The 25,383-nt window shown below is 47.6% G+C and overlaps 3 protein-coding genes across 11 annotated transcripts in view; 2 read left to right on the top strand and 1 right to left on the bottom strand.

Annotated features, from left to right (window-relative positions):
* The window catches only part of USP20 (ubiquitin specific peptidase 20), a 38,534-nt gene extending 30,623 nt beyond the window's left edge, over positions 1-7,911 (bottom strand). For 3 of the 6 annotated variants that reach the window (XM_019638188.1, XM_019638161.1, XM_019638171.1), the window contains exon 1: positions 7,811-7,910. The gene's annotated coding sequence lies outside the window, so the exon portion shown is untranslated. Of the gene's footprint in view, positions 1-7,687; positions 7,790-7,810 lie in introns of those variants that run through there. The other 3 variants (XR_002123524.1, XM_019638208.1, XM_019638193.1) reach the window with 2 other exon arrangements.
* Positions 7,912-8,018: 107 nt separating this feature from the next.
* On the top strand, positions 8,019-14,514 carry CUNH9orf78 (chromosome unknown C9orf78 homolog). Of its 3 annotated transcripts, XM_019640128.1 has the most exons (10): positions 8,019-8,181; positions 8,527-8,586; positions 9,452-9,503; positions 9,637-9,707; positions 10,220-10,297; positions 10,850-11,047; positions 11,782-11,918; positions 12,022-12,120; positions 13,867-13,960; positions 14,367-14,514. In XM_019640128.1, the coding sequence occupies exons 1-9, from the start codon at positions 8,102-8,104 to the stop codon at positions 13,956-13,958; spliced, it is 867 nt and encodes a 288-aa protein (XP_019495673.1). In that variant the 5' UTR covers positions 8,019-8,101; the 3' UTR covers positions 13,959-13,960; positions 14,367-14,514. The 3 variants fall into 3 exon arrangements, with proteins under 3 accessions (XP_019495673.1, XP_019495665.1, XP_019495680.1); XM_019640120.1 differs by having other exon boundaries at positions 13,867-14,514; XM_019640135.1 differs by having other exon boundaries at positions 8,052-8,176; positions 13,867-14,514.
* Positions 14,515-15,619: 1,105 nt separating this feature from the next.
* TOR1A (torsin family 1 member A) lies at positions 15,620-24,766 on the top strand. 2 transcript variants are annotated; one of them, XM_019638139.1, is made up of 5 exons: positions 15,620-15,913; positions 16,566-16,831; positions 18,882-19,057; positions 19,141-19,268; positions 24,130-24,766. In XM_019638139.1, exons 1-5 carry the CDS (start codon positions 15,637-15,639, stop codon positions 24,378-24,380), a joined length of 1,098 nt encoding a protein of 365 aa, XP_019493684.1. In that variant the 5' UTR covers positions 15,620-15,636; the 3' UTR covers positions 24,381-24,766. The 2 variants fall into 2 exon arrangements, with proteins under 2 accessions (XP_019493684.1, XP_019493694.1); XM_019638149.1 differs by lacking the exon at positions 24,130-24,766 and adding an exon at positions 22,079-22,447 and having other exon boundaries at positions 15,663-15,913.
* Positions 24,767-25,383: the final 617 nt, after the last annotated feature.

The raw sequence follows: 25,383 nt of genomic DNA, 5'->3' as shown, positions 1-25,383 counted from the left end.
ACCGTTGGAGTCAGCTGCCAAGTCCTTCAGTTTTCAAGTTCATCTCAGATACCTGCTCCATCTCCATCTCCTTCGTCTTGGCCACATGCTCCCTTTTTCCCTCCTTCTTTCATTTGCACCAGAGGGCTCTCAGTAAGCTGCCTTCTGTTCTCGTTGTTATCAACTCCGTTTCAAGTCGTATAATTCCAGAAACATTAAACTGAGCAAAAGAAGTCAGACACAAAAGAGTACACACTATAGGATTCTATTTATATGAAATTTCAAAACATAGTTATACACCACTGAACAACAGGGTTCCACCCTGAGAAATGAGACATCAGGCAATTGTGTCGTGGGAACGTTAGCGTGAACTTACACAAACCTAGGTGGTGCAGCCTACACCGTCATCGAGGCTGTATGATACAGCCTATTGCTCCCAGGCTACAAGCCTGTATAACATGCACAAAACAACACGAGGTTAAATCAAGCACAAGAGAAAATGATGCAATCAGGGGACACAATACACACAAGATGTATGAGGTTGCTGGCATAACATGCCACTGATTTACAGCAAACTTTTTTTTTTTACAAGTAGAAAGAATACACCCTAAAATGATTCAAAGTATAGTAAATACATAAGCCAGTAAGATTGTTGTTTATTATCACTATCAAGCATACTGTACTGTACATAATTGTATGTGCTCTACTTTTATATGGCTGGCAGCCCTTTAGGTGTGTTTACACCAGCATTACCACAACACGTGAGTAACACACTGCACTATGACGTCACAATCTTACCACAACTACGACCTCACTAGACGATAGGAATTTTTCAGATCCATCATAATCTTACGGGATCACTGTGATATCTGAGGTCCATCATTGGCTAGAACCATCATCACTGACCAAAATGTCGTCATTCAGCACATGACTATAGACAAAAATAACCTATGGTGATAGAAATTGGGACAGTTGTTGCCTGGGGCAGAGGGTAAGGCTACATCGCAAAGAGGCAAGAGGGAACTTTCTGTGGTACTGGAATGTTCTAGATCTTAATTGGGGTGGGATTTAACCAGGTCTCTGTACTTGTCAAATCTCAGGAAATATATCTTTAAAGCACATGCATTTTACATGTAATTTACTGGTATAAATTATACCTCAATAAAGTTGATTAAGTGACTTTTGAATCACAACTGATCTATAGTGACAGAAAGCAGCTCAAACTTAGCTCCAGGTTGTCTGGAGCTAAGAACAGAGACAGTTACCAATGAACAAAACTCTTCAAAAGGGAGCATTTTATTGGATATAAATTATACCTTAATAAAACTAATTTAAAACCCTAAAAGAAAAACCCCACACTTTAAATGACTGAGACCTATATTATCAATACAGATAAATATCAGAGAAATGTTGAGTAATAAAAACAAGTTGTACCATCTCACACCCATTAGGATGGCTACTGTCAAAAACAAACAAACAAAACAAACCAGAAAATAGCAAATGCTGGCAAAACCATGGAGAAACTGGAACCTCGTGCACTGTTGGTGGGAACGTAAAATGGTCAGCTGCTATGGAGAACAGTCTGGAGGCTCCTCAAAAATCAAACAGAATTTCCATACAATCCAGCAATCCCACTTCTGGGTATACTCGTACACCCAACAGAACTGAAAGCAGGGACTTGCACAGGTATTTGCACCTTCACATTCCCAGCAGCATTATTCATAGTAGCCAAAGGGGGAAGCAACCGAAGGATCCGTGGAAAGATGAATGAATTGACAAAACGGGGTCTATCCATACAATGGAATAGTACTATTCGGCCTTAAAAAGGAACGAAGCACTGTTACAGGCTACAACACGGATGAATACTGAAAACATCATGCCAAGTGAAAGAAGCCAGATGCAGGACAAAATCTTTGATGACTCCATGTACGAGGTCTCTAGGGAAGTCAGACCCATAGAGAAAGTAGCATGGCGGTTGCCAGGGAGAGGGGATGGGGAGTTACTTTTTGGTGGGTAACAGTGTTTCAGTTGGGGAAGATGGAAAAGCTCTGGAGATGGATGGCGGTGATGGCTGCACAACAGTGTGAACGACCTTAATGCGCTGAGCCGTACCCTTAAAAAATGATCAAGATAGAAAAATTTATGTTGTATGCAATTTACCAACATTTAAAAAAAACTAAAATTAATTTTTTATTAAAAAAAACTTTAAAAAAGTTGCAGAAGGATACATTTAGTATGCCACCATTAGAAAGATTTGAAAAAGCTGGGGGTGGGGGAAGATTATGAAGTGAAATACTCAAGATACATCAGGAAAGATACTGGTCCCCATTAGGCGCCCTGCCGTGCCGCTCACCACACTCTGTCCCTCTCTCATCCTTCAGGTCTCAGCTTCACTGTGCCTTGACCAGGGAAGGCAGGCGCTGGCTGGCTACCCCACCCGCCTATCGTCTCTCCCAAGGAAGGCCCTCTGTCCATCCTGGCCCCTTCTTGGCAGCCTCTGTAATCATTTGGTCATTTAGCCTTTTTTTTTTGGTCAAGAATGTAAGCATTCTGACAGCAGGGATCTCTATCCCAAATACAAAAACCATACTCAGAACACAGCGACTCCCAGTAAATATTTGCTGAATGGCTCAAAAATGCAAAAAGCTATAAAACACTTATCACAGGAGAATTCCACTGTGGTAAATAATTTTGGGTTATGCCTACAGAAAGGATCATCTCTGGGAGGGCGAAATCAAGTGATTTTTATTTCCCTCTCTTTTGCTTGTCTGCATTTTCTACAATGGGTTTGTGTTACTTACGTAATACTATATCTAACCTAATAAGTTACTTTTAATTATTTTTAAAGTTTTGAAAGAAAGAAAAGATGTGTCTGGCTTCTTTGGTATGTGGTTACCTCCTGGGACTGTCCTTGCTTTTCCCCAGACCCCAGAGAGTACTCGGGGGGTGGCAGAAGCTCCACCCTGGAACTCTCCAGGCCCACAGAGTGTGGACAGGACACGGGTGACAGGACATGCGAGGGCCATTTCAGAGAAAGGGCAGCAGCACCAGAGTGGTCCCGGAAGCCCCAACCAACAGAGGACGTGCCTAAGTGGATGTCTTTTTACCATGTGACTCACTGTGTGGCAAACCTGCTCTTAACACCTTTGTTTTAGCCTCATTAACGTCCACGTTGGATTAAAATTTTTCATCATCTTCTACCTATCCTGAAAATAGAAAAAGATATTTGTTTGGTCTGAATAAAATTAATATACACCTTTGTAGAAGCTGAAAAACAGAGACAAACATAAAATGACATATAAATCACCTATAATCCTATTATACAGAAAAAAAAATACGGTTACCATTGTGGTTAAGTTGTTCCGATGTATGAGTATGCAAATTTAAAAACTAAACTACAATATAACATATACAGTTTGTATACAGATTTGTTTGGCTTATATCATGTCACTAAGCTTCTTTTCAACAACTTCATCTCTAATGGCTGAATTATACTACGTCCCATGTGAGCTACATATGCCTTACTTAACCACTTTCCTACCGTTGGACACGTAGGTTATTTGTGTGTGTGTTTTGTCATAAATAAGGCAGTGAGCAATATTTTGGAATATAAATCTCTGACTACATCTTTGACCAAAAGAAAAATTACTGGGTCAAAATGGATGCTTAGAAAGTTCCAGATATATATTAACAAACTTCCCTCCAGAAAAATTATATAAATTTATCTGCCTACCCACAACAGTGTAAGTGCATGCCCAACATAGAAAGTTTAAGGTTTACTAACTTTTTTTTTTAAGTTAATGGTTAAAAATCAGTTTATATGAAGGGAAAAGTTGAGTGGTAGTACCAAAAAACTGTGGGTGCTTAATATTCCACACGCAGGACCTGACACACTAGTGCATGCATCTGCAAAAATTGTACAGTGCTTATCTCAGCTGTCCAAAAGTTTTCACTTTGCTTTATCTTGCTACGCAACCAACACTAAGTGAGCTCCTCCTTGGGGCAATGACTGGGGGTGATGGAAAACAAGCCAGGCATGGGACCCACCTTCATGGGGAACAGAGTGCCATATTTCAACACCAGGGTACCTGTATGCAGCCACTGGTGATGTTATAATTACTAATGGTAGCCACCTTTTTTTGTGCTCTTACCACATGTCAGCATGTCACACAGATTAATCCTGGAGTTGACTATAATTATAGAAGGAAGTAATAAAGATAGCTAGCCCTGCGTTCAGCAACTTGCTCTTGTCACTTGCAAGCTGTGTGTCTTTCGATAAATCACTCAATCCTCAGTTTCCTCATCCATGGCAGTGGTGATTCTCAGTGCTACTTTCTGAGATCCAAGCTCACCTCCTGGTACTTTTGACATCAAACTAAAACCAGGAAAAGCGAATCCAGGAAACGGAGCAAATCCTTACACAGCTTTCCTGTCCTGAGGCAGCCAGCACCTCTGCTTCCAGCAACTTGATTCTCCTTCTCACCACAAGCTGAGAAGCTGTTTCAGATAAAAGGCACTCAAGAGATATGACAAACTTGGATCGTGGATCAATGGGAAACGGGCATTAGTGGGACAATTGACAAATCTGAATATGGACATGTTAGATAATAGAATTTGTTATGGACTGAATTGTGTCCCCTCCTCCACATTTATATGTTGACAATGTCCTTACCCCCCAATACCTCAGAATTTAATCTTATTTGGAGATAAGGTCTTTAAAGAGGTAATAAAGTTCAAATGAGGTCTTTAGGGTGGACCTTCATCCAGTCTGACTGATACCCTTATAAGAGGAGGAAAGTTAGACACGCAAAGAGGCACAAGGATACAGAGATGGGAAAGACTATGTGAGGACACAGCAAGAAGGCAGCCGACTACAAGGCAAGGAGAGACGCCTCGGAAGAAACCAAATCTGTTGACACCTTGATCTTGAACTTCCAGACTCCAGAACTGTGAGAAAATACATTTCTGAGGTTTAAGCCACCCAGTTTGTGGGACTTTGTTATGGTCACGCTACCAGACTGATATGGAATCATATCAACATCAAAGTTTCTAAAGATGGAAACTGTTTTCTGGTTGTGTATTATAATGTCCTTGCTCTTGGATTATTCCCACTGAAATATTTAGGGGGAAAGGGTCACGATATCTGCAACTTACTTTTAAATGGATCAGCAATAATGATGATGAGCATATAAATATAGAGAGAGTAAACAGGGCAAAAATAATCATTGGTGAATCTAAGTGAAGGGTACGAATGGGATTTCATTCTATTATTCTTGTAACTTTTCTGTACGTTTGATTTTTTTTAATAGAAATTTTTAAGATTATTCCCTTCCTCGCATTTCAGGTGGGAGCAGGAAGGGAGTCTTTTAGAAAAGGTAACTCTAAATCAACAACAGGGGCTTCAGGATCCAGGCACGATACCCAGTGCGTCACCTACACTCTCAGGTAAGGACCACTGTTTCTCATCTTACAGAGGAAGGATGGAGCCTCCTAGACAGGAAGACACCTGCCCAAGGCCACACAGCGAGGAAGTGACACAGCTAGAAGTGAGCCAGGTGTGTCTGCCTTCATAGCCCTTCCCAACCTTCCCTCTGTGCAAATAAACGGTTTGTGCATAGTAGGTGTTTCATAAAGACTGAAAAGGGGAAGAAACCTGCACTGCTCAGAGAACTGGATGCTGGGAACAGGCGCTCTTGAGAGCAGCTGGATGACTGTGCTGTGCTGTTGGGAGCCTGTGAGGTGCCCGCTCCACAGCCGGTGCCCAAATTGCCAGCCAAAGGGTGTTACACTTCCACCACACCCACCCCAGAGGACCTCTGCCTCCTGACCCACCAGACCTGCCTCATCTCTTGGGGATGAGCAAGCAGGAAGAAAAGAGGCAGGCTGGTAGGTCTGGCACAAAGCCCCTGCATGCAAGGATCGGGCGAGGCTTCCAAGATGCTTCATCCTGAACAAGGACAGGCACTTTCCCCTCCCTGGGGCCTTCACTGAGTGAGGGGGAAAGTGCCTCCCCAGGGACACAGGCAGGCAGGCAGCACATCCGGGCCTGGCACCAGCTGCTGAGACCAGGCCTCACGTGCCCATTACTCATCATTTTCCTGGAGGTTCTGGCTCCATCCTCCTCCCAGGCAGGAGCCATGTTCCTCAGGACAGGAAAGGTGACACTGCCACGCCCATTAACGTAAGGAAACCCACACCCCACACACCCTCGCCCACACCCCTGTGCCCCTCAGAGCGCGTTCCCTTTCCCTCCGTCCTGCCCTCGCAGCTCCATTTTCCCTAAATCCCAAACACATTCCTTCCTTTAACCCAGTCTTAGTTCACTGAGAGTCCACCATCCTTCTGACTCGCAAAGCAGAGCCTTCAGGTTCCTCCTGCCTTGACAAGTCCTGCTTCCCACACATTTCCAGTTCTCATTTGCCTTCCCCACTTTGTCCCCACCCGAACGGCCCTGTGTACTGTAACTGATATTAAGAGAAATCACTAACTCCTCATCACCGCCTTGGGGGATGGCCACCTTGGGAGCTAAACCCATCTCCACCTCCATCACTAAAAGAGGAAAGAATGAAGCTCAGAGAGGTGGAGTAACTGGCTGGAGGTCACACAGCAGCTACTGAGCAGCCTTTGACCAAAGCCAAAAGGCTGTTCCAAGAAGTCCTGAGTCTACTATTTGTCTCAGTCCAAGGGAGAGAACAACAATCTCAAAGGAGGCTGTTCCAGAGAAAAGTAAGGCATTCCAGAAATGCTGCCCAGCTTCTTCCCAAAGAGGGAACCCCAAACAGTCTCCATCAGCACCTTCCCTCAGCCAATGAGCTGGAATAACAGCCGCTGCAGCAAACATTTACTGGACTCTCACTGTGCCAGGCACTGTGCAAAGTGTGCAGCAGCGGTAGGCCTGCGACTGACCCCTGCTCCACCTTCCAGCCGTGTAACTTGAGGCATTTATTGCTTCTTTGAAGCCCGGGATCCTCACTTGCAAATTGAAAAATAACTGAATCTACTTCACAGGAGTGTTGGGAGAGTTCAACGAGATCATGCTTTGCCCAGTACCTGCCACACAGTAAGCGCTTAATAAGAGCTAGTTCTTTTTCAAAGGAAAGGACCAGCCTATATTGAAAAAAGGAAAGCCACTATTTATGCATTTAGTTATTTCCTAAGCGTTTGTTGATGCCCGTTTTTCAAATAAACTTAATCCTCACAGCATCCCTGGGATAGAAGGAGCAAAGGGCAGAGTGATAGTCCGAGTGACAAAGGACGAAATCAGGCCCCCGAAAGTCCAGAGAGGTGGCCGGCAAGCACCCGAGGAGGGGCCCTATGTCCTCCAAGCCCTCCCGAGTGGGTTCAAAAGATCCGACGCGCCTCTCCTCGGGGAGAAGTGGCTGGACGTCATTATTAGCGGGGCAGTCGGCGCTGGGGCTTTAATTCATCGCCGCTAATAAGTGGTCATCTTTTTGTCCCTAACGAAAAAAATACACGTCAGGGCCCAGACCCCGGGGAAATAAAAGTCAGCGCCCCGAACGCCACATGCGTGCTTTCAACGCTGGATCAGGCCCAAGCAGAAATAAAAGAGATGGCGGCCCCTGTCCCGGAGAAGCAGCAAGCCCCCGGGAGCTCGAAGTAGGGCGATGGGACCCCAAAGGACCCCCTGGGCGCCGGGCGGAGGAAGGAAATGGGCGACAGCGGCCGGGGGGTCCCGGGCTCCGCTCACCTAGCCGCGGAGTCCAGCGCACTTGGCAGGGCCAGGCCCCCGCCGGCCCAGAGCCGGGCTTGGGTCGCTCCTGCTCCGAGAGGCCCGGCCCCCAGAAGCAGTCCGCGGCAGCCCGAAACTCACCTGCAGTCGGTACCGCGCCGCCGCAGCCTGTCAGTCAAACGCGCCCTCCGCTACGCGACGCAGGGTCTTGGGGGCCGGTTGGCCGCGCCCCGCCTTCTCCTCCTCGGCCTCCCAATCGGAAGAGGCCGACGCCACCGATGGGGGCGTGGCCAGGTGGGCGGTAGGAGACGGGGCGGGGCCAGGCGAAGCTTGGGGCGGGGCCAGGCGGGACTGGCGCTCTGACCACTTGGCTGCGCGCCGGAAGCATAGCAGGCCTTCGCGCAGCGGCTGAACCGCAGGGCCGGCGCGATCATGCCGGTCACCGGGAAGACTTTCCGCCGGCGCCGGGCCGACTCGGAGTCGGAGGAAGATGAGGACTCAGAGGAGGTTCGGTGCGTTTGGGGTGGGGTTTCCACGGGGTAGGAAAAGAGAGGCCGGCTTGGGGACTCGCCATCGGCCGGTCGCCTGGTTGACAGTATCGCTGTGAGCGGGGATTGTTGTCTCTTTCTGCGGGTGAAGAAGTTGAGGGTCCTAGTGACGTGGCCGCCGCCCCCAAGGCCGCGCAGTTAGAAGAGGTGTCTCCGGGGTGGGCGGTGGATTTGATTCCCGGTTGGCGCAGGTTCGCCTTCCGTACCGCTGTGCCCGCGGCTCAGCAGCGGGCTGGGGTGCAGGTCGAAGCTGCCTTTTGACTTGAGTTCTGCGGAGGGTCTCTCAGCCTGCGTATTGCCTTTTTTCAGATTAAAACTGGAAGAGACTCGAGAGGTGCAGAACTTGAGGAAGCGGCCCAACGGGGTGAGGTGGGTACCGCGGGGGTACCCGGAGGAGAAGGAGATGACATACACACCCCTGCCCCTGTTGCTGTCACAAATACCTCCTCAGACATAGCCCCTTTTCTTGACACACTGTACACCTTCCACTGCCCTGAAAGGGGGCTAGAGTTCTTTGAAAGTGTTTAACCAGGAGATGCCCTGAGTCGTGTGGTCTTAAGGTTTGCTCCAAAGGTGCAGAAACAGGTCAATAAACAGCACCTATAATTCTCCCATCCAGAGGTAACCCGTGTTAACATTTACTGTTCTTTCCGATCTGCATTCTTTCTCTCTTTTGTAAAGGATAGTGAGTATTTTTATTCTATGTTGTTTTCAACTCTTTACATACGACATTTTGAACGTTCACTCACATCGTGGATTATTTTTCCTAAAACCTTTTTAATGGCTACATAACATTCCACCAAATGTCTGTCCATAATTTAGCTAATTCCCTATTTGAGGACCCGTAGGTTGTTTTGTCAACTTTTGTCAAATAAGACTGCAATAGCTATTTTCTTACATTTGTCTTTAGCTTCATTTTCCCCAAAGGCAAAATCTTAGAACTCATATTTCCAAGCCAAGATAATGCCAAATGGCTTTATAGGAAAGTGTACCCCTTCACCCAGCCCCCCCCCCAACACACACACACACACACACACACACACACACACAATCTAGAGTGCTTGTTGGGCCCTGTTGTATTCTTGCAGTCTTTTCCAGCTGGCTTTGGCGCCCATCCCTTAAATCTCACCCTTGCACTAACATTGCAACCTACAAACTTTCTAAACATTCTTTCTCATCTCTAAAATGTGCCATTCCTCTCTCTTACCCTCCCTCCCTTTTTGGTTTTGCTCAGTGCTGTGGCCCTGCTGGTAGGAGAGAAGGTACAAGAAGAGACCACTCTAGTGGTAAGTGGTGGGGTCCTCCCTGGGCAGTGGGAAGATGTGGGTGCTCTTCAATGAGTGATGGTGTTTTCTTTAAAAAAAAAATCCACTGCCAAGTATATAGATGTTTCCTCTTAGCTGTGTTTGTTTTCTGCAGGATGACCCCTTTCAGATGAAGACAGGTGGCATGGTGGACATGAAGAAACTGAAGGAAAGGGGCAAAGATAAGTAAGTGCAGGACGTGCTGACAGCTTCACCTGTACCCCTCCTGGGGTCTGTGTGCCTCCAGAGATCTGGGGCCTGCAGCAGTAAGCATTAGTGGGACATCTTCAAGTATCCTTTGTGCTTTGTACAGGGTTTAAAAACAAAACACAAAAACTCTTTAAAAGTTAGCTTAGAGAGATGTGGGCACACTCCTTTTGTAAAGGTGCATTGTTTTTTGTCTTTCAAATCCATGTGGAAGTTTTATTTTTCTAAGAAAACATAAAAACACAATTATAAAAATAACACATTCAAACAATACATGAGTAAAAAATAAAAGCATCTACTCATTCCCCAGAGGAATCTCCAGAGGCCAGCAATTCACTTGCATATATTTATTTACATATCCGGTATAGTTTTTTCCCACTATAAACAGGATGACACTTTTTTGTTGCATATCTGTTTTATTTGTATAACATAAAACTCAGCCTCACTGAGTTGTGACTTGAAGGCTCTGCTTCACTCTCCTCTCCTTTTAGGATCAGTGAAGAGGAAGACCTCCACCTGGGTACATCGTTTTCTGCAGAAACCAACCGAAGGGACGAGGACGCTGACATGTAGGTGTCAATCTCTTTTACTGTGAACAATTGAGGGTGGGCTCCAGCCAGATACAGTCCAAGATATTTAGTCACAGATGACATTTGTAGAATTATCCAAAGACATCAAAATTGGCCCCTCTTGCCCCATCTCTGAGGCTTGAAAACTTTCAACAACTCCTAAAAGTTCTTTAAAAGTGGTTCTTGAGATTTTAGATTCCTTGACTAGTAATATTTCCCCAAAAGATTGCACCGATAAACATCGGATTATCCACTTTTTATTTTGCCGACAACTATCACCTACCATTATTTTTCTGTCTTCGAAAAACCTTACATATGATAACACCAGTGGAGTGGTAGGACATAATCTCATCGGTTGGTGCTTTTAAGCTGTAAATTTTAGCTTCATGAAAAAATTCAAGTTACTTTTATTTTTCTCACCTCTCCCATGGGCTGATGAAAGCTTCATGGACCGTCACTGCTCCATGGGCCAGTGTTGGGGATCACTAATTTGAAAGACGCCCGTTGTGAGCACTCTGCCCCTCCCTGAGGCCCGTGGGTTTCTCGTTTCAGGATGAAGTACATTGAGACGGAGCTGAAGAAGAGAAAAGGGATCGTAGAACATGAGGAACAGAAAGTGAAGCCGAAGAATGCAGAGGACTGTCTTTACGAACTTCCAGAAAACATCCGCGTTTCCTCAGCAAAAAAGACCGAGGAGATGCTTTCCAACCAGATGCTGAGTGGCATCCCCGAGGTGGACCTGGGCATCGAGTATGTTTCAAACCCGTGGTCTGCCTTTCCCCGACCCCCAGCCTGGAGGAAGAGCTCTCTGCTTCCCAGTTCAAAGTTGAGGGGACTATTTCTTACCTGTTTCCTTGGAAACCCACACAAACTGTATTCTCTGGTGGCTGAGATGATGGTGCCCAGGAGTTTCTCTGAAGAGTTGGTCAGAGTCGTAAAAGAGACTTGGGGACCCTGACTGCTGAAAGCAACAGCGTTTATTTTTATTTAGCCTTTGTTCACAGCTCTTCAGCTGTTCTAGCCAGCCCCTTGTATTCTTCTGTTTTATTCTAGCAGGAGCAATGGTAAAGGCTTAGCCACCCCGTGATCTTCCTGTCATTTTTACTATAGAACATCTGCCCTAAAAGGGATGATTATGGAGCAAATACAGTGGTCAGAATTGTCCTTGGGTCTAGTAGAAAGTTGGGAGACTTCTGGGTTCTCGCCTGTTTTCTGGCCTTTCTAGCTTTGAGCCCTAGGCAGTTCACTTTACTTCTTGGAGGTTCAGTTTCCTCTTGATCAGAAGAGGATAGCTCCCACCTCTCTGATAGCTGTGAGAGCTCCCTGAGAATGTGGCCATAAGGGAGCTGGCAAACTACGTAGCTGTGCCCCAAGAAAGATGGTTTCCTTCCGCAATGGTGGGCTGCCAGACTCACCGTGCATCTCCTTCTGAGGACCAGAGGTGCGGTGATCTAATGCGTGGCATGGCTCTTTTCTTCCCGTAGTGCTAAAATAAAAAATATCATTTCCACGGAGGATGCCAAGGCCCGTCTCCTGGCAGAGCAGCAGAACAAGAAGAAGGACAGTGAGACATCCTTCGTCCCCACCAACATGGCGGTGAATTACGTGCAGCACAACCGATGTAAGCTCCTCTGGGGAAGCAGCCCCGCCCCTGCCCCCATTGGTTTGAGGTCCCCGGCTTCCCATGTTTTGTCTGATGTGTCCACTGGTCTCTTTTGGTCCAGTTTATCACGAGGAGCTTAATGCCCCTATTCGGAGAAACAAAGAAGAGCCCAAAGCCCGACCTTTGAGAGTGGGTGACACAGAGAAGCCGGAGCCCGAGCGTGAGTACAGCAGAGGCCTTGGCTCCCGGGAGCGGTCGCATCGCTCAGGGCCCATGGAGCGGGGCGGGACTTCGCAGGGGTGGAGCTGGTGCTTTGGGGCCAGGGCATCTGGGTTTCAGTCCATGCTCTGGACTATGGCCACGTGCCTTCCCCTTTCCAAACCTCAATTTCCTCATCTATGAAGTGCGGAGAGGAATAAAACCTACCACTTTGGGTTGCTCTGAGGACTCACTGGGCTGTCAAATATAATAGCGACCCCAAAATTAGAAAATTTCAATAAACAAAAATAAATTAAAAGTTACTCATAGCAGGCCGACCGAGTGGCTCAGTTGGTTAAGAGCTCACTCAAGAGTTTGAGCTCTGAGCAACAGCAGTTCGATGCCCAGCCCGAGCTGAGCAGCCACTGAGCTGCCAACAGGTGGCAGGATGGCTCAACTTAAAAAAAAAAAAAAAGTTACTCATAATTTCACCACCCAAAGATCACCACTGTTAACATTTTTATGTATAACGTTTCAGACTTTTTCAATATTCACATACATAGGAAACATTGTGTATACACTTACTAGGATCTCATAGCATTTCACTCACTAGTACACCCTGCATGTCTGTCCATGATAGTAAATACCTGTTTTCCTCTTCAATGGCCATGTCATGTTCCATTGTGTAGACAGATCCACTGTAGTCTAACCATTTACCTCTGGTTGGACACTTAGGTTGTTTCCCACTTTTCCCCATTTAAACAGTGTTCTTCTCATGGTCATACTTGACTACATCATATCCTTAGGCTACTTTCTGATAAGTCGCCAAACGATAGTCTAGAAGTGTGATGCTCACTTGTTTTCACAGCATGCAGCAGTGCCCCTTCCCGCAAGCTCACAGCACCAGGCAATCTCATCTTTTTCATCAACAGTGGGTTGATTCTAAGGAAATGCAAAATTTGCTGAGGCTTCTGGAAATCCAGCCTATTACTCTGTTTCTTCCTTCCTCCTGGGGAAATGATTTTCTGTAACGTCTTGGTTTTATAGTCTTTGATTCCCAAAGAGCTTCATGTTATTCACACGTGGTAAGCAAGGACTTTGGAGTCACCAGACTTGGTTCAACTCTCAGCCTATTTTCACTTTGTGAGTGACCTTGAACAAATCACCTAACCTCTCTGAGCAAAGATGGTAACATGCTCCTGCTACGATTGCTGTGAGGGTTAAAGGAAGTCATGCCAAAGGATTTAGCACCATGCCTGGTACATACCGTGTTTCCCTGAAAATAAGACCTAGCCAGAAAATAAGCCATAGCATGATTTTAGGTGCCAAACCATGGCACCTTGGCATACTCAATATTTTAAGCTGGAGGAATTTGTGGAAAAGGCACCCTTCTCCCTGAAACAGGTCATAAAACCCTCATGCAAGGGGCGTGTGCCCCTCATGTCCTGGAGGAATCATGCTATGGATTATTCTCTGGCTAGGTCTAATTTTCGGGGAAATATGGTAGTCACATCTCGAAGCATAGCTACTACGTTTCACCAGTCTAATGCTGACGTCAGCATGTTTTGGCTGGCCCCTGACTCCACCACATGTTTGTTTTCATTCACTCCATAACAAGTATTTACTGAGGCCCTACTATGTTTCTGTTACTAGGGTAGGCACTGGGGTGCCAGTGGGGAATGAAATAGGCATGGTCCTTGCCTTGTGGAGCTAAGGCCAATTAGCACCTGTCAGCATGGCAAACAGCTTTTCCTCTTTGCCTTTGCAGGGTCCCCTCCTAACCGCAAGCGTCCCGCTAATGAGAAGGCCACTGATGACTACCACTATGAGAAGTTCAAGAAGATGAACAGACGGTACTGAAGGTAGCTGAAGGGGAGAAGTGCAGAATGGGGTGTAAATAAATAGCACTGCTGCCCGCTCCCATCCATGATAAAAGCCTTCCTGGACAGAAACCTGATTGTTTGCTAGCAGACAGTTCCAAAACCAGACTCTATTAGTCCAGCTGCTTACTTGCTGGATTTGTTTTTGAAACAATAATGTGTAGTTTTCTTATTTGGGAGCAGACTGTTCTTGTGAACATTATTAAATTTTGTTTGTACATATGTTGACTTCCTCTTAATATTTGCCTTGTCAGGAGGAAACAGCTGTGTGTTCAGGGTGAGATACAATACTGTTTAAATTGTGCTTTTATTGTATATATAATCATGCCTTCCACTTTTAAATATCTGGAACAAGGTTCAGAAATGCATCCTTCTCTGTTTACGATAGATCCAGCTGACAGCAGAAAAATCTAGGATTGCATCAAAGGGACACTGGTATTTTCTGACTTTTACAAAGTTACCTGTTTCTCTTCTTAAGAAAGAAAACAATTTTTATCACCTTCCGCACTTACGTATTAAATGTGAAATGAATCCAGTCTTCTTGTTTGTATTGTGTCTCCTTATACTAACACTAGGTAATGTGTTCAGCGCCCACGGGTTGGGCAGCTCAAATGCAAAACTGAATTACTAAGAGCTTCTCACGTAGCTCAAGAGACGTAGACAGGCTCCAACCTGTTAGCTGTCAAGTATGGTGCCACTTGTGCTGTCAGTTTTCCTGAGGCATTTAAATAGCTCAGGATGAGGAAAGAGCAGGTTGGTTGACTTCTGGGCTGATTTAGAGTGGCGTTGTGGTTAGAAAATTTTGGTTTGAGTCAGAGCTGAGCCCTGCTCACGGCTTATTATTATATCCTGGGACAAAACCCTTTCCCTCTGAGCCTCAGTTTCCTCATCTGTAAAATGGAGATCGTTTTTTTCTTGTTTTTTCCCTCCCCTAGAATGCAAGGTGAGGGCAGGAATTATGTGTGCCTCGTTGTTTTCTTGAATCTCTAGGGTCTAGTCCATAATCTGATACATAGGCAGTCCTCAAAACTGAATGAGTGCAAACAACTTTACAGTGGAGAAACGTGACAAACACCACCTTATCCGGGTGATGAAAGTCAACATCAAAAGTCATAAACCATGTTGATAGTAGCACTTTACTTTGTATATTCCTCACCAAAATCCATAACCCCAGTCTAACCATGAGATAAACATCAGACAAATTCCAATAGTGTCGCATCCTACAAAACATTTGATCAGTACTCCCCAAAACTGTCAAGGTCATCAAAACTAAGGAAAGTTTGAGAACCAGTCATAACCAAGAGGAGCCTAAAGAGACATGACAACTAAATGTAATGTATCTTGGATGGGATCCTGGATCAGAAGTAGGACATAAAACTGAGGAAGTCTGAACAAACTTTAGTTACGTATCAGTACATAGGTTCATCAATATAGATTTATATGTAACATACAAATGTAGGATGTTAAAAGGGGAAACTATGTACCGGGTGTGTGTGTGGGGGGCGTATATGAGACCTCTCCGTACTGTCGTCACAATTTTTCTGTAAATATAAAACTTAAAAAAAAAAAAATCTTTTATTTAAAAAAAAGAAAAGCGGCCCCAGCGGCTTCCGGCGCCCACCCCCCGGAAGCAGCCGAGGGCTCTGCCCCTCACAACGATGGCGGGCGCCGGCGACATTGGGAGGAGCCGGAAGCGCGGCGGGAGCGCGGGCCCGCGGGAGGCTCGGGACGCGCACGGAGGCGCGGGGCCGGGCATGAGGCTGGGCCGGGCCGCGCTGGGCCTGCTGCTGCTGGCGCCGTTGGCGGTGCGGGCGGTGGAGCCCATCAGCCTGGGGCTGGCCCTGGCCGGCGTCCTCACCGGCTACATCTCCTACCCGCGCCTTTACTGCCTCTTCGCCGAGTGCTGCGGCCAGAAGCGGAGCCTCAGCCGGGAGGGTAGGACGGGGCGAAGGCTGGGGGCTGGCGCTCGGGCCGGGGCGGGGGTCAGAGGCGGGGGTCGCGCCTGGGGGGCCAGAAGCCCGGGCAGAGCGGAGGCCGGCGGGGCCGGTACGCGGAAGCGGGACCCGGAACCGAGCGCCGGCGGGTGCGGGGTGGGGCCGCGGGTGCGGGGTGGGGCCACGACCGCGCACAGGCTGGACTTTGGTCGGACACTTGGAGGCGAGCTGCGGGTCGGGCTGCTTCACGCAGAAATGGGGGGTGCGGCGGTTGTAAACGTCCTTCAGAGGGTTTTGCGCCTTCTTGGCTGGAGACCGGAAGGATGGTGGCCAAACTGCTGCCTTCTTCCTGCGCGGCCGTGGGGCAGGAGGAGCAGAGCTGGGGTGAGGGGTGCACGCTGGTGGCTGAAGCGGTGAAGCCAGGTCCTTTTCAGGAAGGAGCCACGCTCCTGCCAGGGCTGTAGAAGGGACAGCACTAGCAGGGGAAGTGCCTCCTGAACCCACCTGCCATCCCTGGGCCAAGAGCTTATATACCTCAGTGTTTCATAGGTGCTTGAAGAGCTTAGCTGGCTTTGAGCCTGTAAACTTGGCTAAATTTTGCCATCTGTGTGCCCCCCCCCCACTCCCTCCCTGACTGGCTTTGTTTTTCCCAGTGCTGCAGAAGGATCTGGACAGCAAGCTCTTCGGACAGCATCTTGCAAAGAAAGTCATCTTAAACGCCGTGTCTGCCTTCATAAGCAACCCAAAGCCCAAAAAACCTCTCACCCTCTCCCTACACGGGTGGACGGGCACCGGCAAAAATTTTGTCAGCAGGATCATCGCGGAGAATATTTACGAGGGTGGTCTGAACAGTAACTATGTCCACTTGTTTGTGGCCACGCTGCACTTTCCACACGCCTCCAGCATCACCCTGTATAAGGCAAGGGCAGAATTTCGGAATCCTCCCTGGATGGTGCCGGGTTGGGGATATTTTGGTTGTGGGATGAGATCTGACAACTGCATGTGGAAATGAGTGAGCTCTGAAAATGGCAACATGTGTCGGTTCCCCTTTTAAGAAGTGTGGAAGTTAAAGAAGGTTGGAAACATGGGGTATTGACACTGTCAAAGCTTTGTGGTTTCCAAAATTAGGCCCAGTGTGATGCTCATTTTAATAAGTGAGGTCACAGGATTTTAGAGATGGACAGGATCAGATCCAGCTTAAAGATCATTAAGTCCAACTCATTTTGTAGAGGACACGTGTCTAGAGAGGCCTAGGTTTGTTTAACTGCTGTGTTACAAACTGCTTTTACAGTTTAACTCTGAATAGCCTGGGTTTGGGCAGCAACACACCTGGGCTTAAGTCCTAACTCTGCCCTGTGTGATCTTGGGAATGATGCCTGACCTCTCTGGGACGCAGGCTCTTTACCTGTAAAATGGGGTTGTGAGAATTCAGTGAGTTCTGCCAAGTTTGTGTCATGGCACCTGGCTGGCACATGAGTGGTCAAGTAAATGTTAACTATCGCCATTTTTAATCCACGTAACAAACCTGCGATGTGGGCAAGACACTCAGAAATTTAGCCCTCACCCATGTGAGCACATTTTTCCCTTCTGCTTGGGCGAACGTGAGGGCCACCAACCGGCCAGGGTTTCCCAGGATGTGGGCTTTTCAGTGTTAAAAACTGAGAAAGTTCCAGACAAATTGTGACAAGTTGGTCATCCTAGTTAGCACTCAGGCGCCACTAAATAGCTGTGTGACTTTGGGCAAGTCTCTTAACCTCTCTGTGCCTCATTGTCCTCATCTGTAAAATAGAGAATGCAATAGTATTCTATTGCACACAACTTCGATGGGTTTGGGGAGATCACAATAAAACATTATGTGAACAGTGCTTAGGACGGGCTAACCTGTAGTGAGCGCTCAATACATGTTCTCTGCTACTGCCTGAAAATTGGGGTAACAGTGAGAAAACCCTGGCTGCTGGAGCCTAGCAAAGCTGAGTGAATCCTTGTTTAAATAGTGACTCACTTTGGGGTCTCATGCTAGTGGCTTCAGTTCTCCTGAGGCTCCGCCTCTCTAAATAGAGGCTAGTCCATGCCTACAGAGCAGAATTACTGCTCAGGTTAGATTTGTACACGTGGAACGTTGTAACCATGGTCATAGTAGCCAAGCAAAAACCAAAATCATAAGGAGTCAAGACCTACTTTGTAACTTTCAGTGTCTTCCTCAGATAACAGCTAATTTCTCCTCACCCTGAGGGTGGGCGGAGAACTAGGAAAACAGTGTATAGAAACATAGCTCAAATTTCTGATTCCAAGCAGTGTATAGAAACATAGCTCAAATTTCTGATTCCAAGGGTCTTTTCTCCTCACCTTGATTGCTTAGTACTGTAAGAAGTACCTAAATATGTTCTTACGGAATGTTTCTGTTTAAAGCCCATTTATTTCCGAAATCTCGAGGCATTGTTCCAGAAACTCGAGTGTTAGTTAGCTCATTGCGCTTGTGCCAAAGCATATGTGCTCTCGAGTTCAATTGCCTCGTTAAAGGAGCCTGCGTTTCTTACTCTCCCCATCGGAAAGTTAGAGCACCTTCTCCAGGCTGTTCTCCAGAATAGGTCACTTGGTCTCTGCCTTCTTCCTAGAAGGCTGGTGTTCACAGACTGTGTCAACGTTGCCATTTGAATGACAAAGGACCAGCAAGTCAGTGCCACAGCATCAGTGTGACATCTCATGGCACAGGAATTATGGAATCAAAGTGTAGGCTTCTGGTGGGGTTCAGATCCCAGCTCTGCTTGATTAAGCTTTCTGTGCCTCAGTTTGGTCATCTACAAAATGGGTATGATAGCACCCACTCAATGGGGTTGTGGAGGGGAACAAAAGAGCTTGTGTGTGTGTCAAGTTCTTAGCGCTCCGTCGTTGGAGCATTAATGGTGCTCATGCTGGTTTCAGTTGAACTTGCCGAGAACTTTGTACTGGCTTTCTCCCTTGCAATTCAGGATCAGTTACAGTTGTGGATTCGCGGCAACGTGAGCGCCTGTGCAAGGTCCATCTTCATATTCGACGAGATGGATAAGATGCACGCTGGCCTCATAGATGCCATCAAGCCTTTCCTAGACTATTATGACCACCTGGATGGGGTCTCCTATCAGAAAGCCATCTTCATATTTCTCAGGTAAGTTCAGGGCTAGGGCACGATTGAAGAGCTCTGAGCCTGTGTCTGTGGGCTTCAGTCCATTCACTGGAGTTATTTTGCAGCAATGCTGGAGCAGAAAGGATCACAGATGTGGCTTTAGATTTCTGGAGAAACGGGAAGCAGAGGGAAGAAATCAAGCTCAGAGACATGGAACATGCCTTGTCTGTGTCGGTCTTCAATAACAAGAACAGTAAGTTCATGGTCCTGTGTCCCTGAATTTTACGTCTCCGGCATCCCCACCCCTGGAGCTGGTTAGAAACGTGCACGCTCAGAGCCTTCCCCGGGTTTGTCAGGGCCTGTCACTGGAATCTGCCTTAGGAACGGCAGGCGACCTTTATGCACGCCGAAGTGTGAGAAGGCTGTGTTAAATAAAGAGGGAGATTGTCGATGATGGCGCTATTGAAAAATCGGTTCCCTATTTTCTTCAGCTAAATCGTTTTCCTTTGTAGAAGAAAAGCAGGTGGTTAAGCAGGGAAGGCTGCTGTGGGTGCCTGCAAAGGAGGAGGTGGCTTGTTAGGTCACTGGCTTTCTATGCGTTGCCCTTGAACCCAGAGGTTCTGTGCCCGAGACTAACAGCCAAACAGTGTTTAGGCCCTTGTTCTGAACTGGGCACTGTGTGAATCCCACTACCTGCATCTTTCCTTTAATCTTCACAGTAACCTCACGAGGTAGAGGCTATTACCATCCCCATTTTACGGATGAGGAAACGGAGGCTCAGAGAGTGATAGCAGCTTGCCCAAGGCCACACAGCCTGTTATGTGTCCCTGGTTCCAGAACCCAAGCTTTTTTTTTTTTAAACATTTTTCAATTTTAATTTTTGTTTTATTTTTTATTGGGGAATTGGGGGAGGGGAACAGCACTGGGGAATCGGGGAAAGGGAACAGACAAGTTGTTGTCCTTTTGTTCTTCAGTCTAGTTGTGGAGGACGTCACTTCACTGGCCCATGTTGGTATTATCATTGCGTTCTTCCCAGCTGAGGCAGATGGGTCGCCGGCCATTGGAGAGCCACTCACGGCGGCTCACGGCAGCTCACACTGGGCGCCGGCCACCCACAGTAGCTCACGGCAGCCCATTGCAACAGAGGCTGCAGCCTACGCCGTCGCCGTCCACTCATGGCAGTCCAGCTCAGGTTGAGCTGTTGTTCACCATCTTAGCTGTAGAGGGCGCAGCGTCACTGGCCCTCATGGGATCTGAACCGGGGCCCTGCTGCTCAGAGCTGGTGTCCCAAGCCAACTCTTAACCCGTGCACCGCTTGGCCGGCCCCAGAGCCCAAGCTTTAAACTAGCAAGCTCATTGCTCTTCCAGTGAACTCATACACCTTTGACCTTTAGCCCTTGGAGGTGGAAAGCCACCATGGTGGAGCCTGACCCACTGGGTAAAACCGGGGAGCCGTGCAGGTTTGCTGTTAGCATTTGGGTCTTTGCTGGGCTTGGGCTCACTCTTGAGATTACAAAACAAACTTCTCCTTTGAAACAGACTTGCCAAATCATACTTCTGCGGTTATGTGAACAGTATGGGGTATTTTATGTCAATTTGTGCAACTGAAATTACTGATAAAAGTATTTTGTAATATGTTCAGTAGTTTCTTGGCATGCCACAAAGTATGGACACATGCCATTGAAACCATAGCCTAAGCACTGCAGTGTGAGGCCAGGCGCCTGGAGCCTACGTTATGAGGTTACAAAGGGATCCCAGGGCATGAGCTTCGAACGGGCAGACCTGCCTCAGCCGCTTACTGGCTATGGCCCTGGGCGATGGCCAAACTCTCACTCACTCAAATACTTATTGAATAGCTACTAGGTGTCTGGTCTAAGAACTACGGACACAGCAGTGAACAAAAACACAGAAGTCCTTACTCTGAAGGAGTTTACATCCTAATGATAAAAAATAAGGAAGGAAATGTATCGGATGATGGGGTATATCTATACATCTAATAGAGGTAGAGATGTATCTTCCTCCATCCTCCTTCCAATAGAAAAAAAGTAAATCAAGAAAGAGTGTTCTGGGGTGCTGGGAAGAGGACGGGCTGCAGTTTTAAATAGAGTGGTCAGGGAAGTCTCGCTGTAAGGGTGACATTGAGCTGACCTGAGGAGTGAGGGAGCAAGCTGTGTGGACATTGGAGGGGAGGGAATAGCATTGTATTGGAGGGAACAGCATGTACAGGAGCCCAGAGGTGGGAGTGTGCCTGGGGTCACGAGGCTGGTCCAGGGGTGAACAATGGAGAATCAGGGTTAGATAAGAGGTCAGACCCGGTGTGGGTGCAGATCATGGAATGCCTGGGGCCACAGTGAGGCCTTGGGCTTAACTCCACCTAGAGAAGAGGACTCTTGGAGGGTTTTGAGCAGATAGTGACATGATTGGACTTAGTTTAAACAGGACTGCACTCGCTGCTGGGTGGACAGACTGAAGGCAGCAGGGCCAGGGGGATGAGCCAGGACCTGCTGCCACAGCCCAGGAGAGAGATTCAGGAGGCTTGGAGCAGTGCGGGGGTGGTGGGGGTGCTGACATGGTTGGATTAGGATGCACTGTGAAGGTAGAAACAAGATTTCCCGAAGGAGTGTGTATGGAAATGAGAGAGAGACAAATCAAGGGTCTGGTTTAGCAATTGGACAGGCGGCACTGCCACTTACGGAGGGCATGGACTTGGGGAGCAGCAGGTTTGTGGGGGCAGGTGGGAGGTGAAGGCAGGTATGTTCAGTGAGCGATGACATGTTGGTGACATCTAAGCAGAGACGAGGAGCTGGCAGCTGGATATTCCCATGGAGTACTGGGGGTGTCAGGCTGAGAATACAAACTGGAAAAGGTCTTTAGATGGTTCCTATAGCCAGGAGACTGTCTGAAATCCCTTGTTCCCGGCACACTCTTCCTGGGTTTGTGTGGTCAGGTCCTTATTGTTCAGGCTCTGCCTGGAGGTGACCTCCTCAGCCAGGCCTTCCCTGTCCCTCTGGCTAAGTAGCCCTCTGCTCTACCTGCCTAATCACTCCATCTCCGTACTCACAGCCCCTGACACTGTTGACATTGTCTATTTCCTGGCTTGCCGGAGCGTTCCTCAGTTGTGAACCCAGGAGGGCAGCATGGTGTCTGCCTGGCTCGGAACTTGACTCCCAGGGCCCAGGGCACGCCTGGCACACAGCCTTCAGGAGAGGAGCTGTCCAAGTCCCGTGCGAGAAACGAGCTGTCCCTTTTGGCTCAGCGATTAGTTTTGTTCTGTCGACCACAGCCTCAGATATTTATTGAGCACCAGTTGGATGCAGAGCGCTATTGGCAAAGAAAAGGATAACCCCCAGTTGTGATACTGTGATTTGTAATAAATATATACCGGGGGTGTAAAAAAATTGTATACACATTTCAAGCGATGTTATCTATGTATTACTTTTCGAAGTTGAATTGAATTACGGTAGCACCTCTTGTAATTGCAGAAGTCAAACGTGACTTGTATTCATCTTTTGTTATCGGTATATACTGAGTATTGCAATTTTAATACAGTTTTTTCCCTTAAATGTGTATGCATTTATTTGGCACCGTCTGTATTTGGTCTTTGTCTTGTTTCTGGCACCAAGCTCCTAAAGCCCTGGAATTTTCTAAGTGATAAGGCGCCATAAAGGTGTCTTGATATTCATAACAAGCCCCTTTCAACCACAGCTGAGTTTGTAGTAATAAAGTGACTTTTGGAAAGCATTTAAGGGCGGGGGCTGGTTCCCAGGGCAACCAACCAAGTGATTAGATGGTTGGAACTACAGTCCTACCCCCTGACCTGGGAGGAGAGGCGGCTGGAGGGTGAACCAATCATGCTCATATAATGAAGCCTCCATAAAAAGAGGACAGGTTCAGGTGGGGGCTTCCGGGCTGGTGACTACGTGGAGGTGTGGGGAGGGTGCTCCACCTGGAGAACCTGTGGAAGCTACGTGTCTTTTCCCCAAACCGCGCCCTGTGCGTCTCTCTATCTGGCTGTTCCTGAGTTATTTCCTTCTGTAATAAACTGCTAATCTAGTCAGTAGAATGTTCCTCTGAGTTCTGTGAGCCACTCTAGCAAGTTAATTGAACCCAAGGAGGGGGTCACTGGAACCTCTATAGCTGGCCAGTCAGAAGCACAGGTGACAACCTGCACTTGAGATTGGTGGCTGAGGTGGGGCAGTGAGCCCTCAGCCTGTGAACGCGGATGCTACCTCCACGTAGATGGTGCCAGGATTGACTTGAATTGTAGTTGGAGAATTGCTTGGTGTGAAAAACTCCACAGGTCGGAATTTTTGTCAGACCCAGGCGGGATGAAGGCAAGAGAGTCAAGCAGCAAAGCGGAAGGGAAGCAATTGAAGAAATACTCGGTCTGAGCCCGCGGGCGCTGTGTCGTCTCAGAGGAGGGAGCATGTGCTGGGTCAGGAGGCCAGGGGATCAGGAGGCGATGTGACTGGGTGGATGCCGAGCTACCCTCATCCTGGGAAAAAACACCCGGCGGAGTCCGTGTCCTGTGGCCAGAGCACAGCTTTGTCCTTACACGTTCTTACTCTGAGGGTCCTAGTGTTTGGTCCCCAAAATGCTCTGTCTGGTTTGGACGCACCGGCAGCGGCAGTGGGTGTCCACCTTGTTGCTGATCCAGCTGCTGAAACTCCAGTGAGTCACAGGTTTCATCAAATAAAGGAGTGGCTGGGCCCTCCCTGGGAACTCTTCCCGCCTTTTGCTTTCTTTGAAACCCTGCCCCAGTAAACCCGCTCCCTTCCCCCTCTGCCCCTCCGCGTGTTCCCTGCCGGTGGCGAGCCTCTGACCCACTTCAGGTCGTTAAGTCACATCTTGAGAGGCTCCCCTGAGCCCACAGCATAACGAGTGTGTGTCCCTCCCCCTGTCGCGTCACCTGCCCTTTGCTTTCACAGACACATAACTTGCAGCTGTTCCTGGGCCAGCTCAGGGGGTCATACCATTAGATAGGGAGCTCTCCAAGGGCAGGTGTGGGGCTGCACCTCCAGGGCCTGTCACCTGTCGACACCCAGGAGACGAGTGCTGGGTGGACGGGCGGGCGGATGGACGATGCATGAACAGCACCTTTTTCTTTTTCCCAGGTGGCTTCTGGCACAGCAGCTTAATTGACCGAAATCTCATTGATTATTTTGTACCCTTCCTTCCCCTGGAATATAAACACCTAAAAATGTGCATCAGAGTTGAAATGCAGTCCCGAGGCTACGAAGTTGATGAGGACATTGTAACCAGAGTGGCTGAGGAGATGACATTTTTCCCCAAAGAAGAGAGAGTCTTCTCTGACAAAGGCTGCAAAACGGTGTTCACCAAGTTGGATTATTACTACGATGACTGACGGCGCAAGTCATTGCCTCGCGTTGGACCAGAACGAACTCAGCACTCAGATCTCCCCCCATACCTGCCCCCACTGCGTCCTCTGAAGGAAGAGTAAGATGAATTTTTCCTGTATGACATGTCAGACATTTCCCTGGGCATGTGTCATTCAGTGGAGCCTGCAAGCTGTCACCTCACAGATGGTGTCCTTGGAACAAGCCCTGGAGCCTTCAGAGAAGGAAGTAGCCGCTCCCAGCCCACTTGTGACAGGGGCCCATGATTTTTTAAAATCATGTTTTAATTTCACGTATTTTCTGTTTCAAGGAAGGACAAATTAGTTTTACTGAAAATGTGATAACTTTATTTAAAATGGTTTTTAACATGATGAGAACCTTTTCAGACTCTTAAGTTGTTGTCTTTGTGTGTTTTTTAAAGTTCTCCTCATAATAACATACACTGTGATGTCTTTACTGCAAAAAAAGCCCAAGCTAAGTCCTTGGCATGTATTCATTCCATAGGATGGCCTAACTGGGGACCAAGGCTGGAGCAGTGACCTGACCTGTCACAGGAGGACCATCACAAGGGGCAGTGAAGTGTTTAGATAACAGAACAAGTACGTAAGAGGACACGCTCAGGCACGTCACAGAGAGGCCTTCAATGTCCTTACTGAGGGTTTAACTCTCAATAATGTTGTGAACATTTGTTAGAAACAGATTTTCCTTGAAAGGAAAGTATTTCTAGCTTGTCACTTGCCAGTCATTCAGCTGTGCCAAGGAAGGCCCTCTTCTCCCTTCCATTCTTGGAGTAGTCACGTGCTATCTGGCATGTTCTGCTATATTGTTTTTAAAACCTTACTCACTTATTACTAGTTTTTGTTATGTGTAGTCAGAACTCCCAACACCTCCTAGGAAAACTTAGCTGCCCCCCAGGATGCTGAGAACAGTGTTTTTATTTATAAATGCAAATAGCTACCATTTTACAATAAAACTGTGTAACTTGTGAATACACATTTGAAGGAGGAAAAA

Source organism: Hipposideros armiger, unplaced genomic scaffold, assembly GCF_001890085.2.
Source record: "Hipposideros armiger isolate ML-2016 unplaced genomic scaffold, ASM189008v1 scaffold_3, whole genome shotgun sequence".
NCBI lineage: Eukaryota > Metazoa > Chordata > Mammalia > Chiroptera > Hipposideridae > Hipposideros > Hipposideros armiger.
This window is presented reverse-complemented; position numbering and strand designations above follow the sequence as displayed.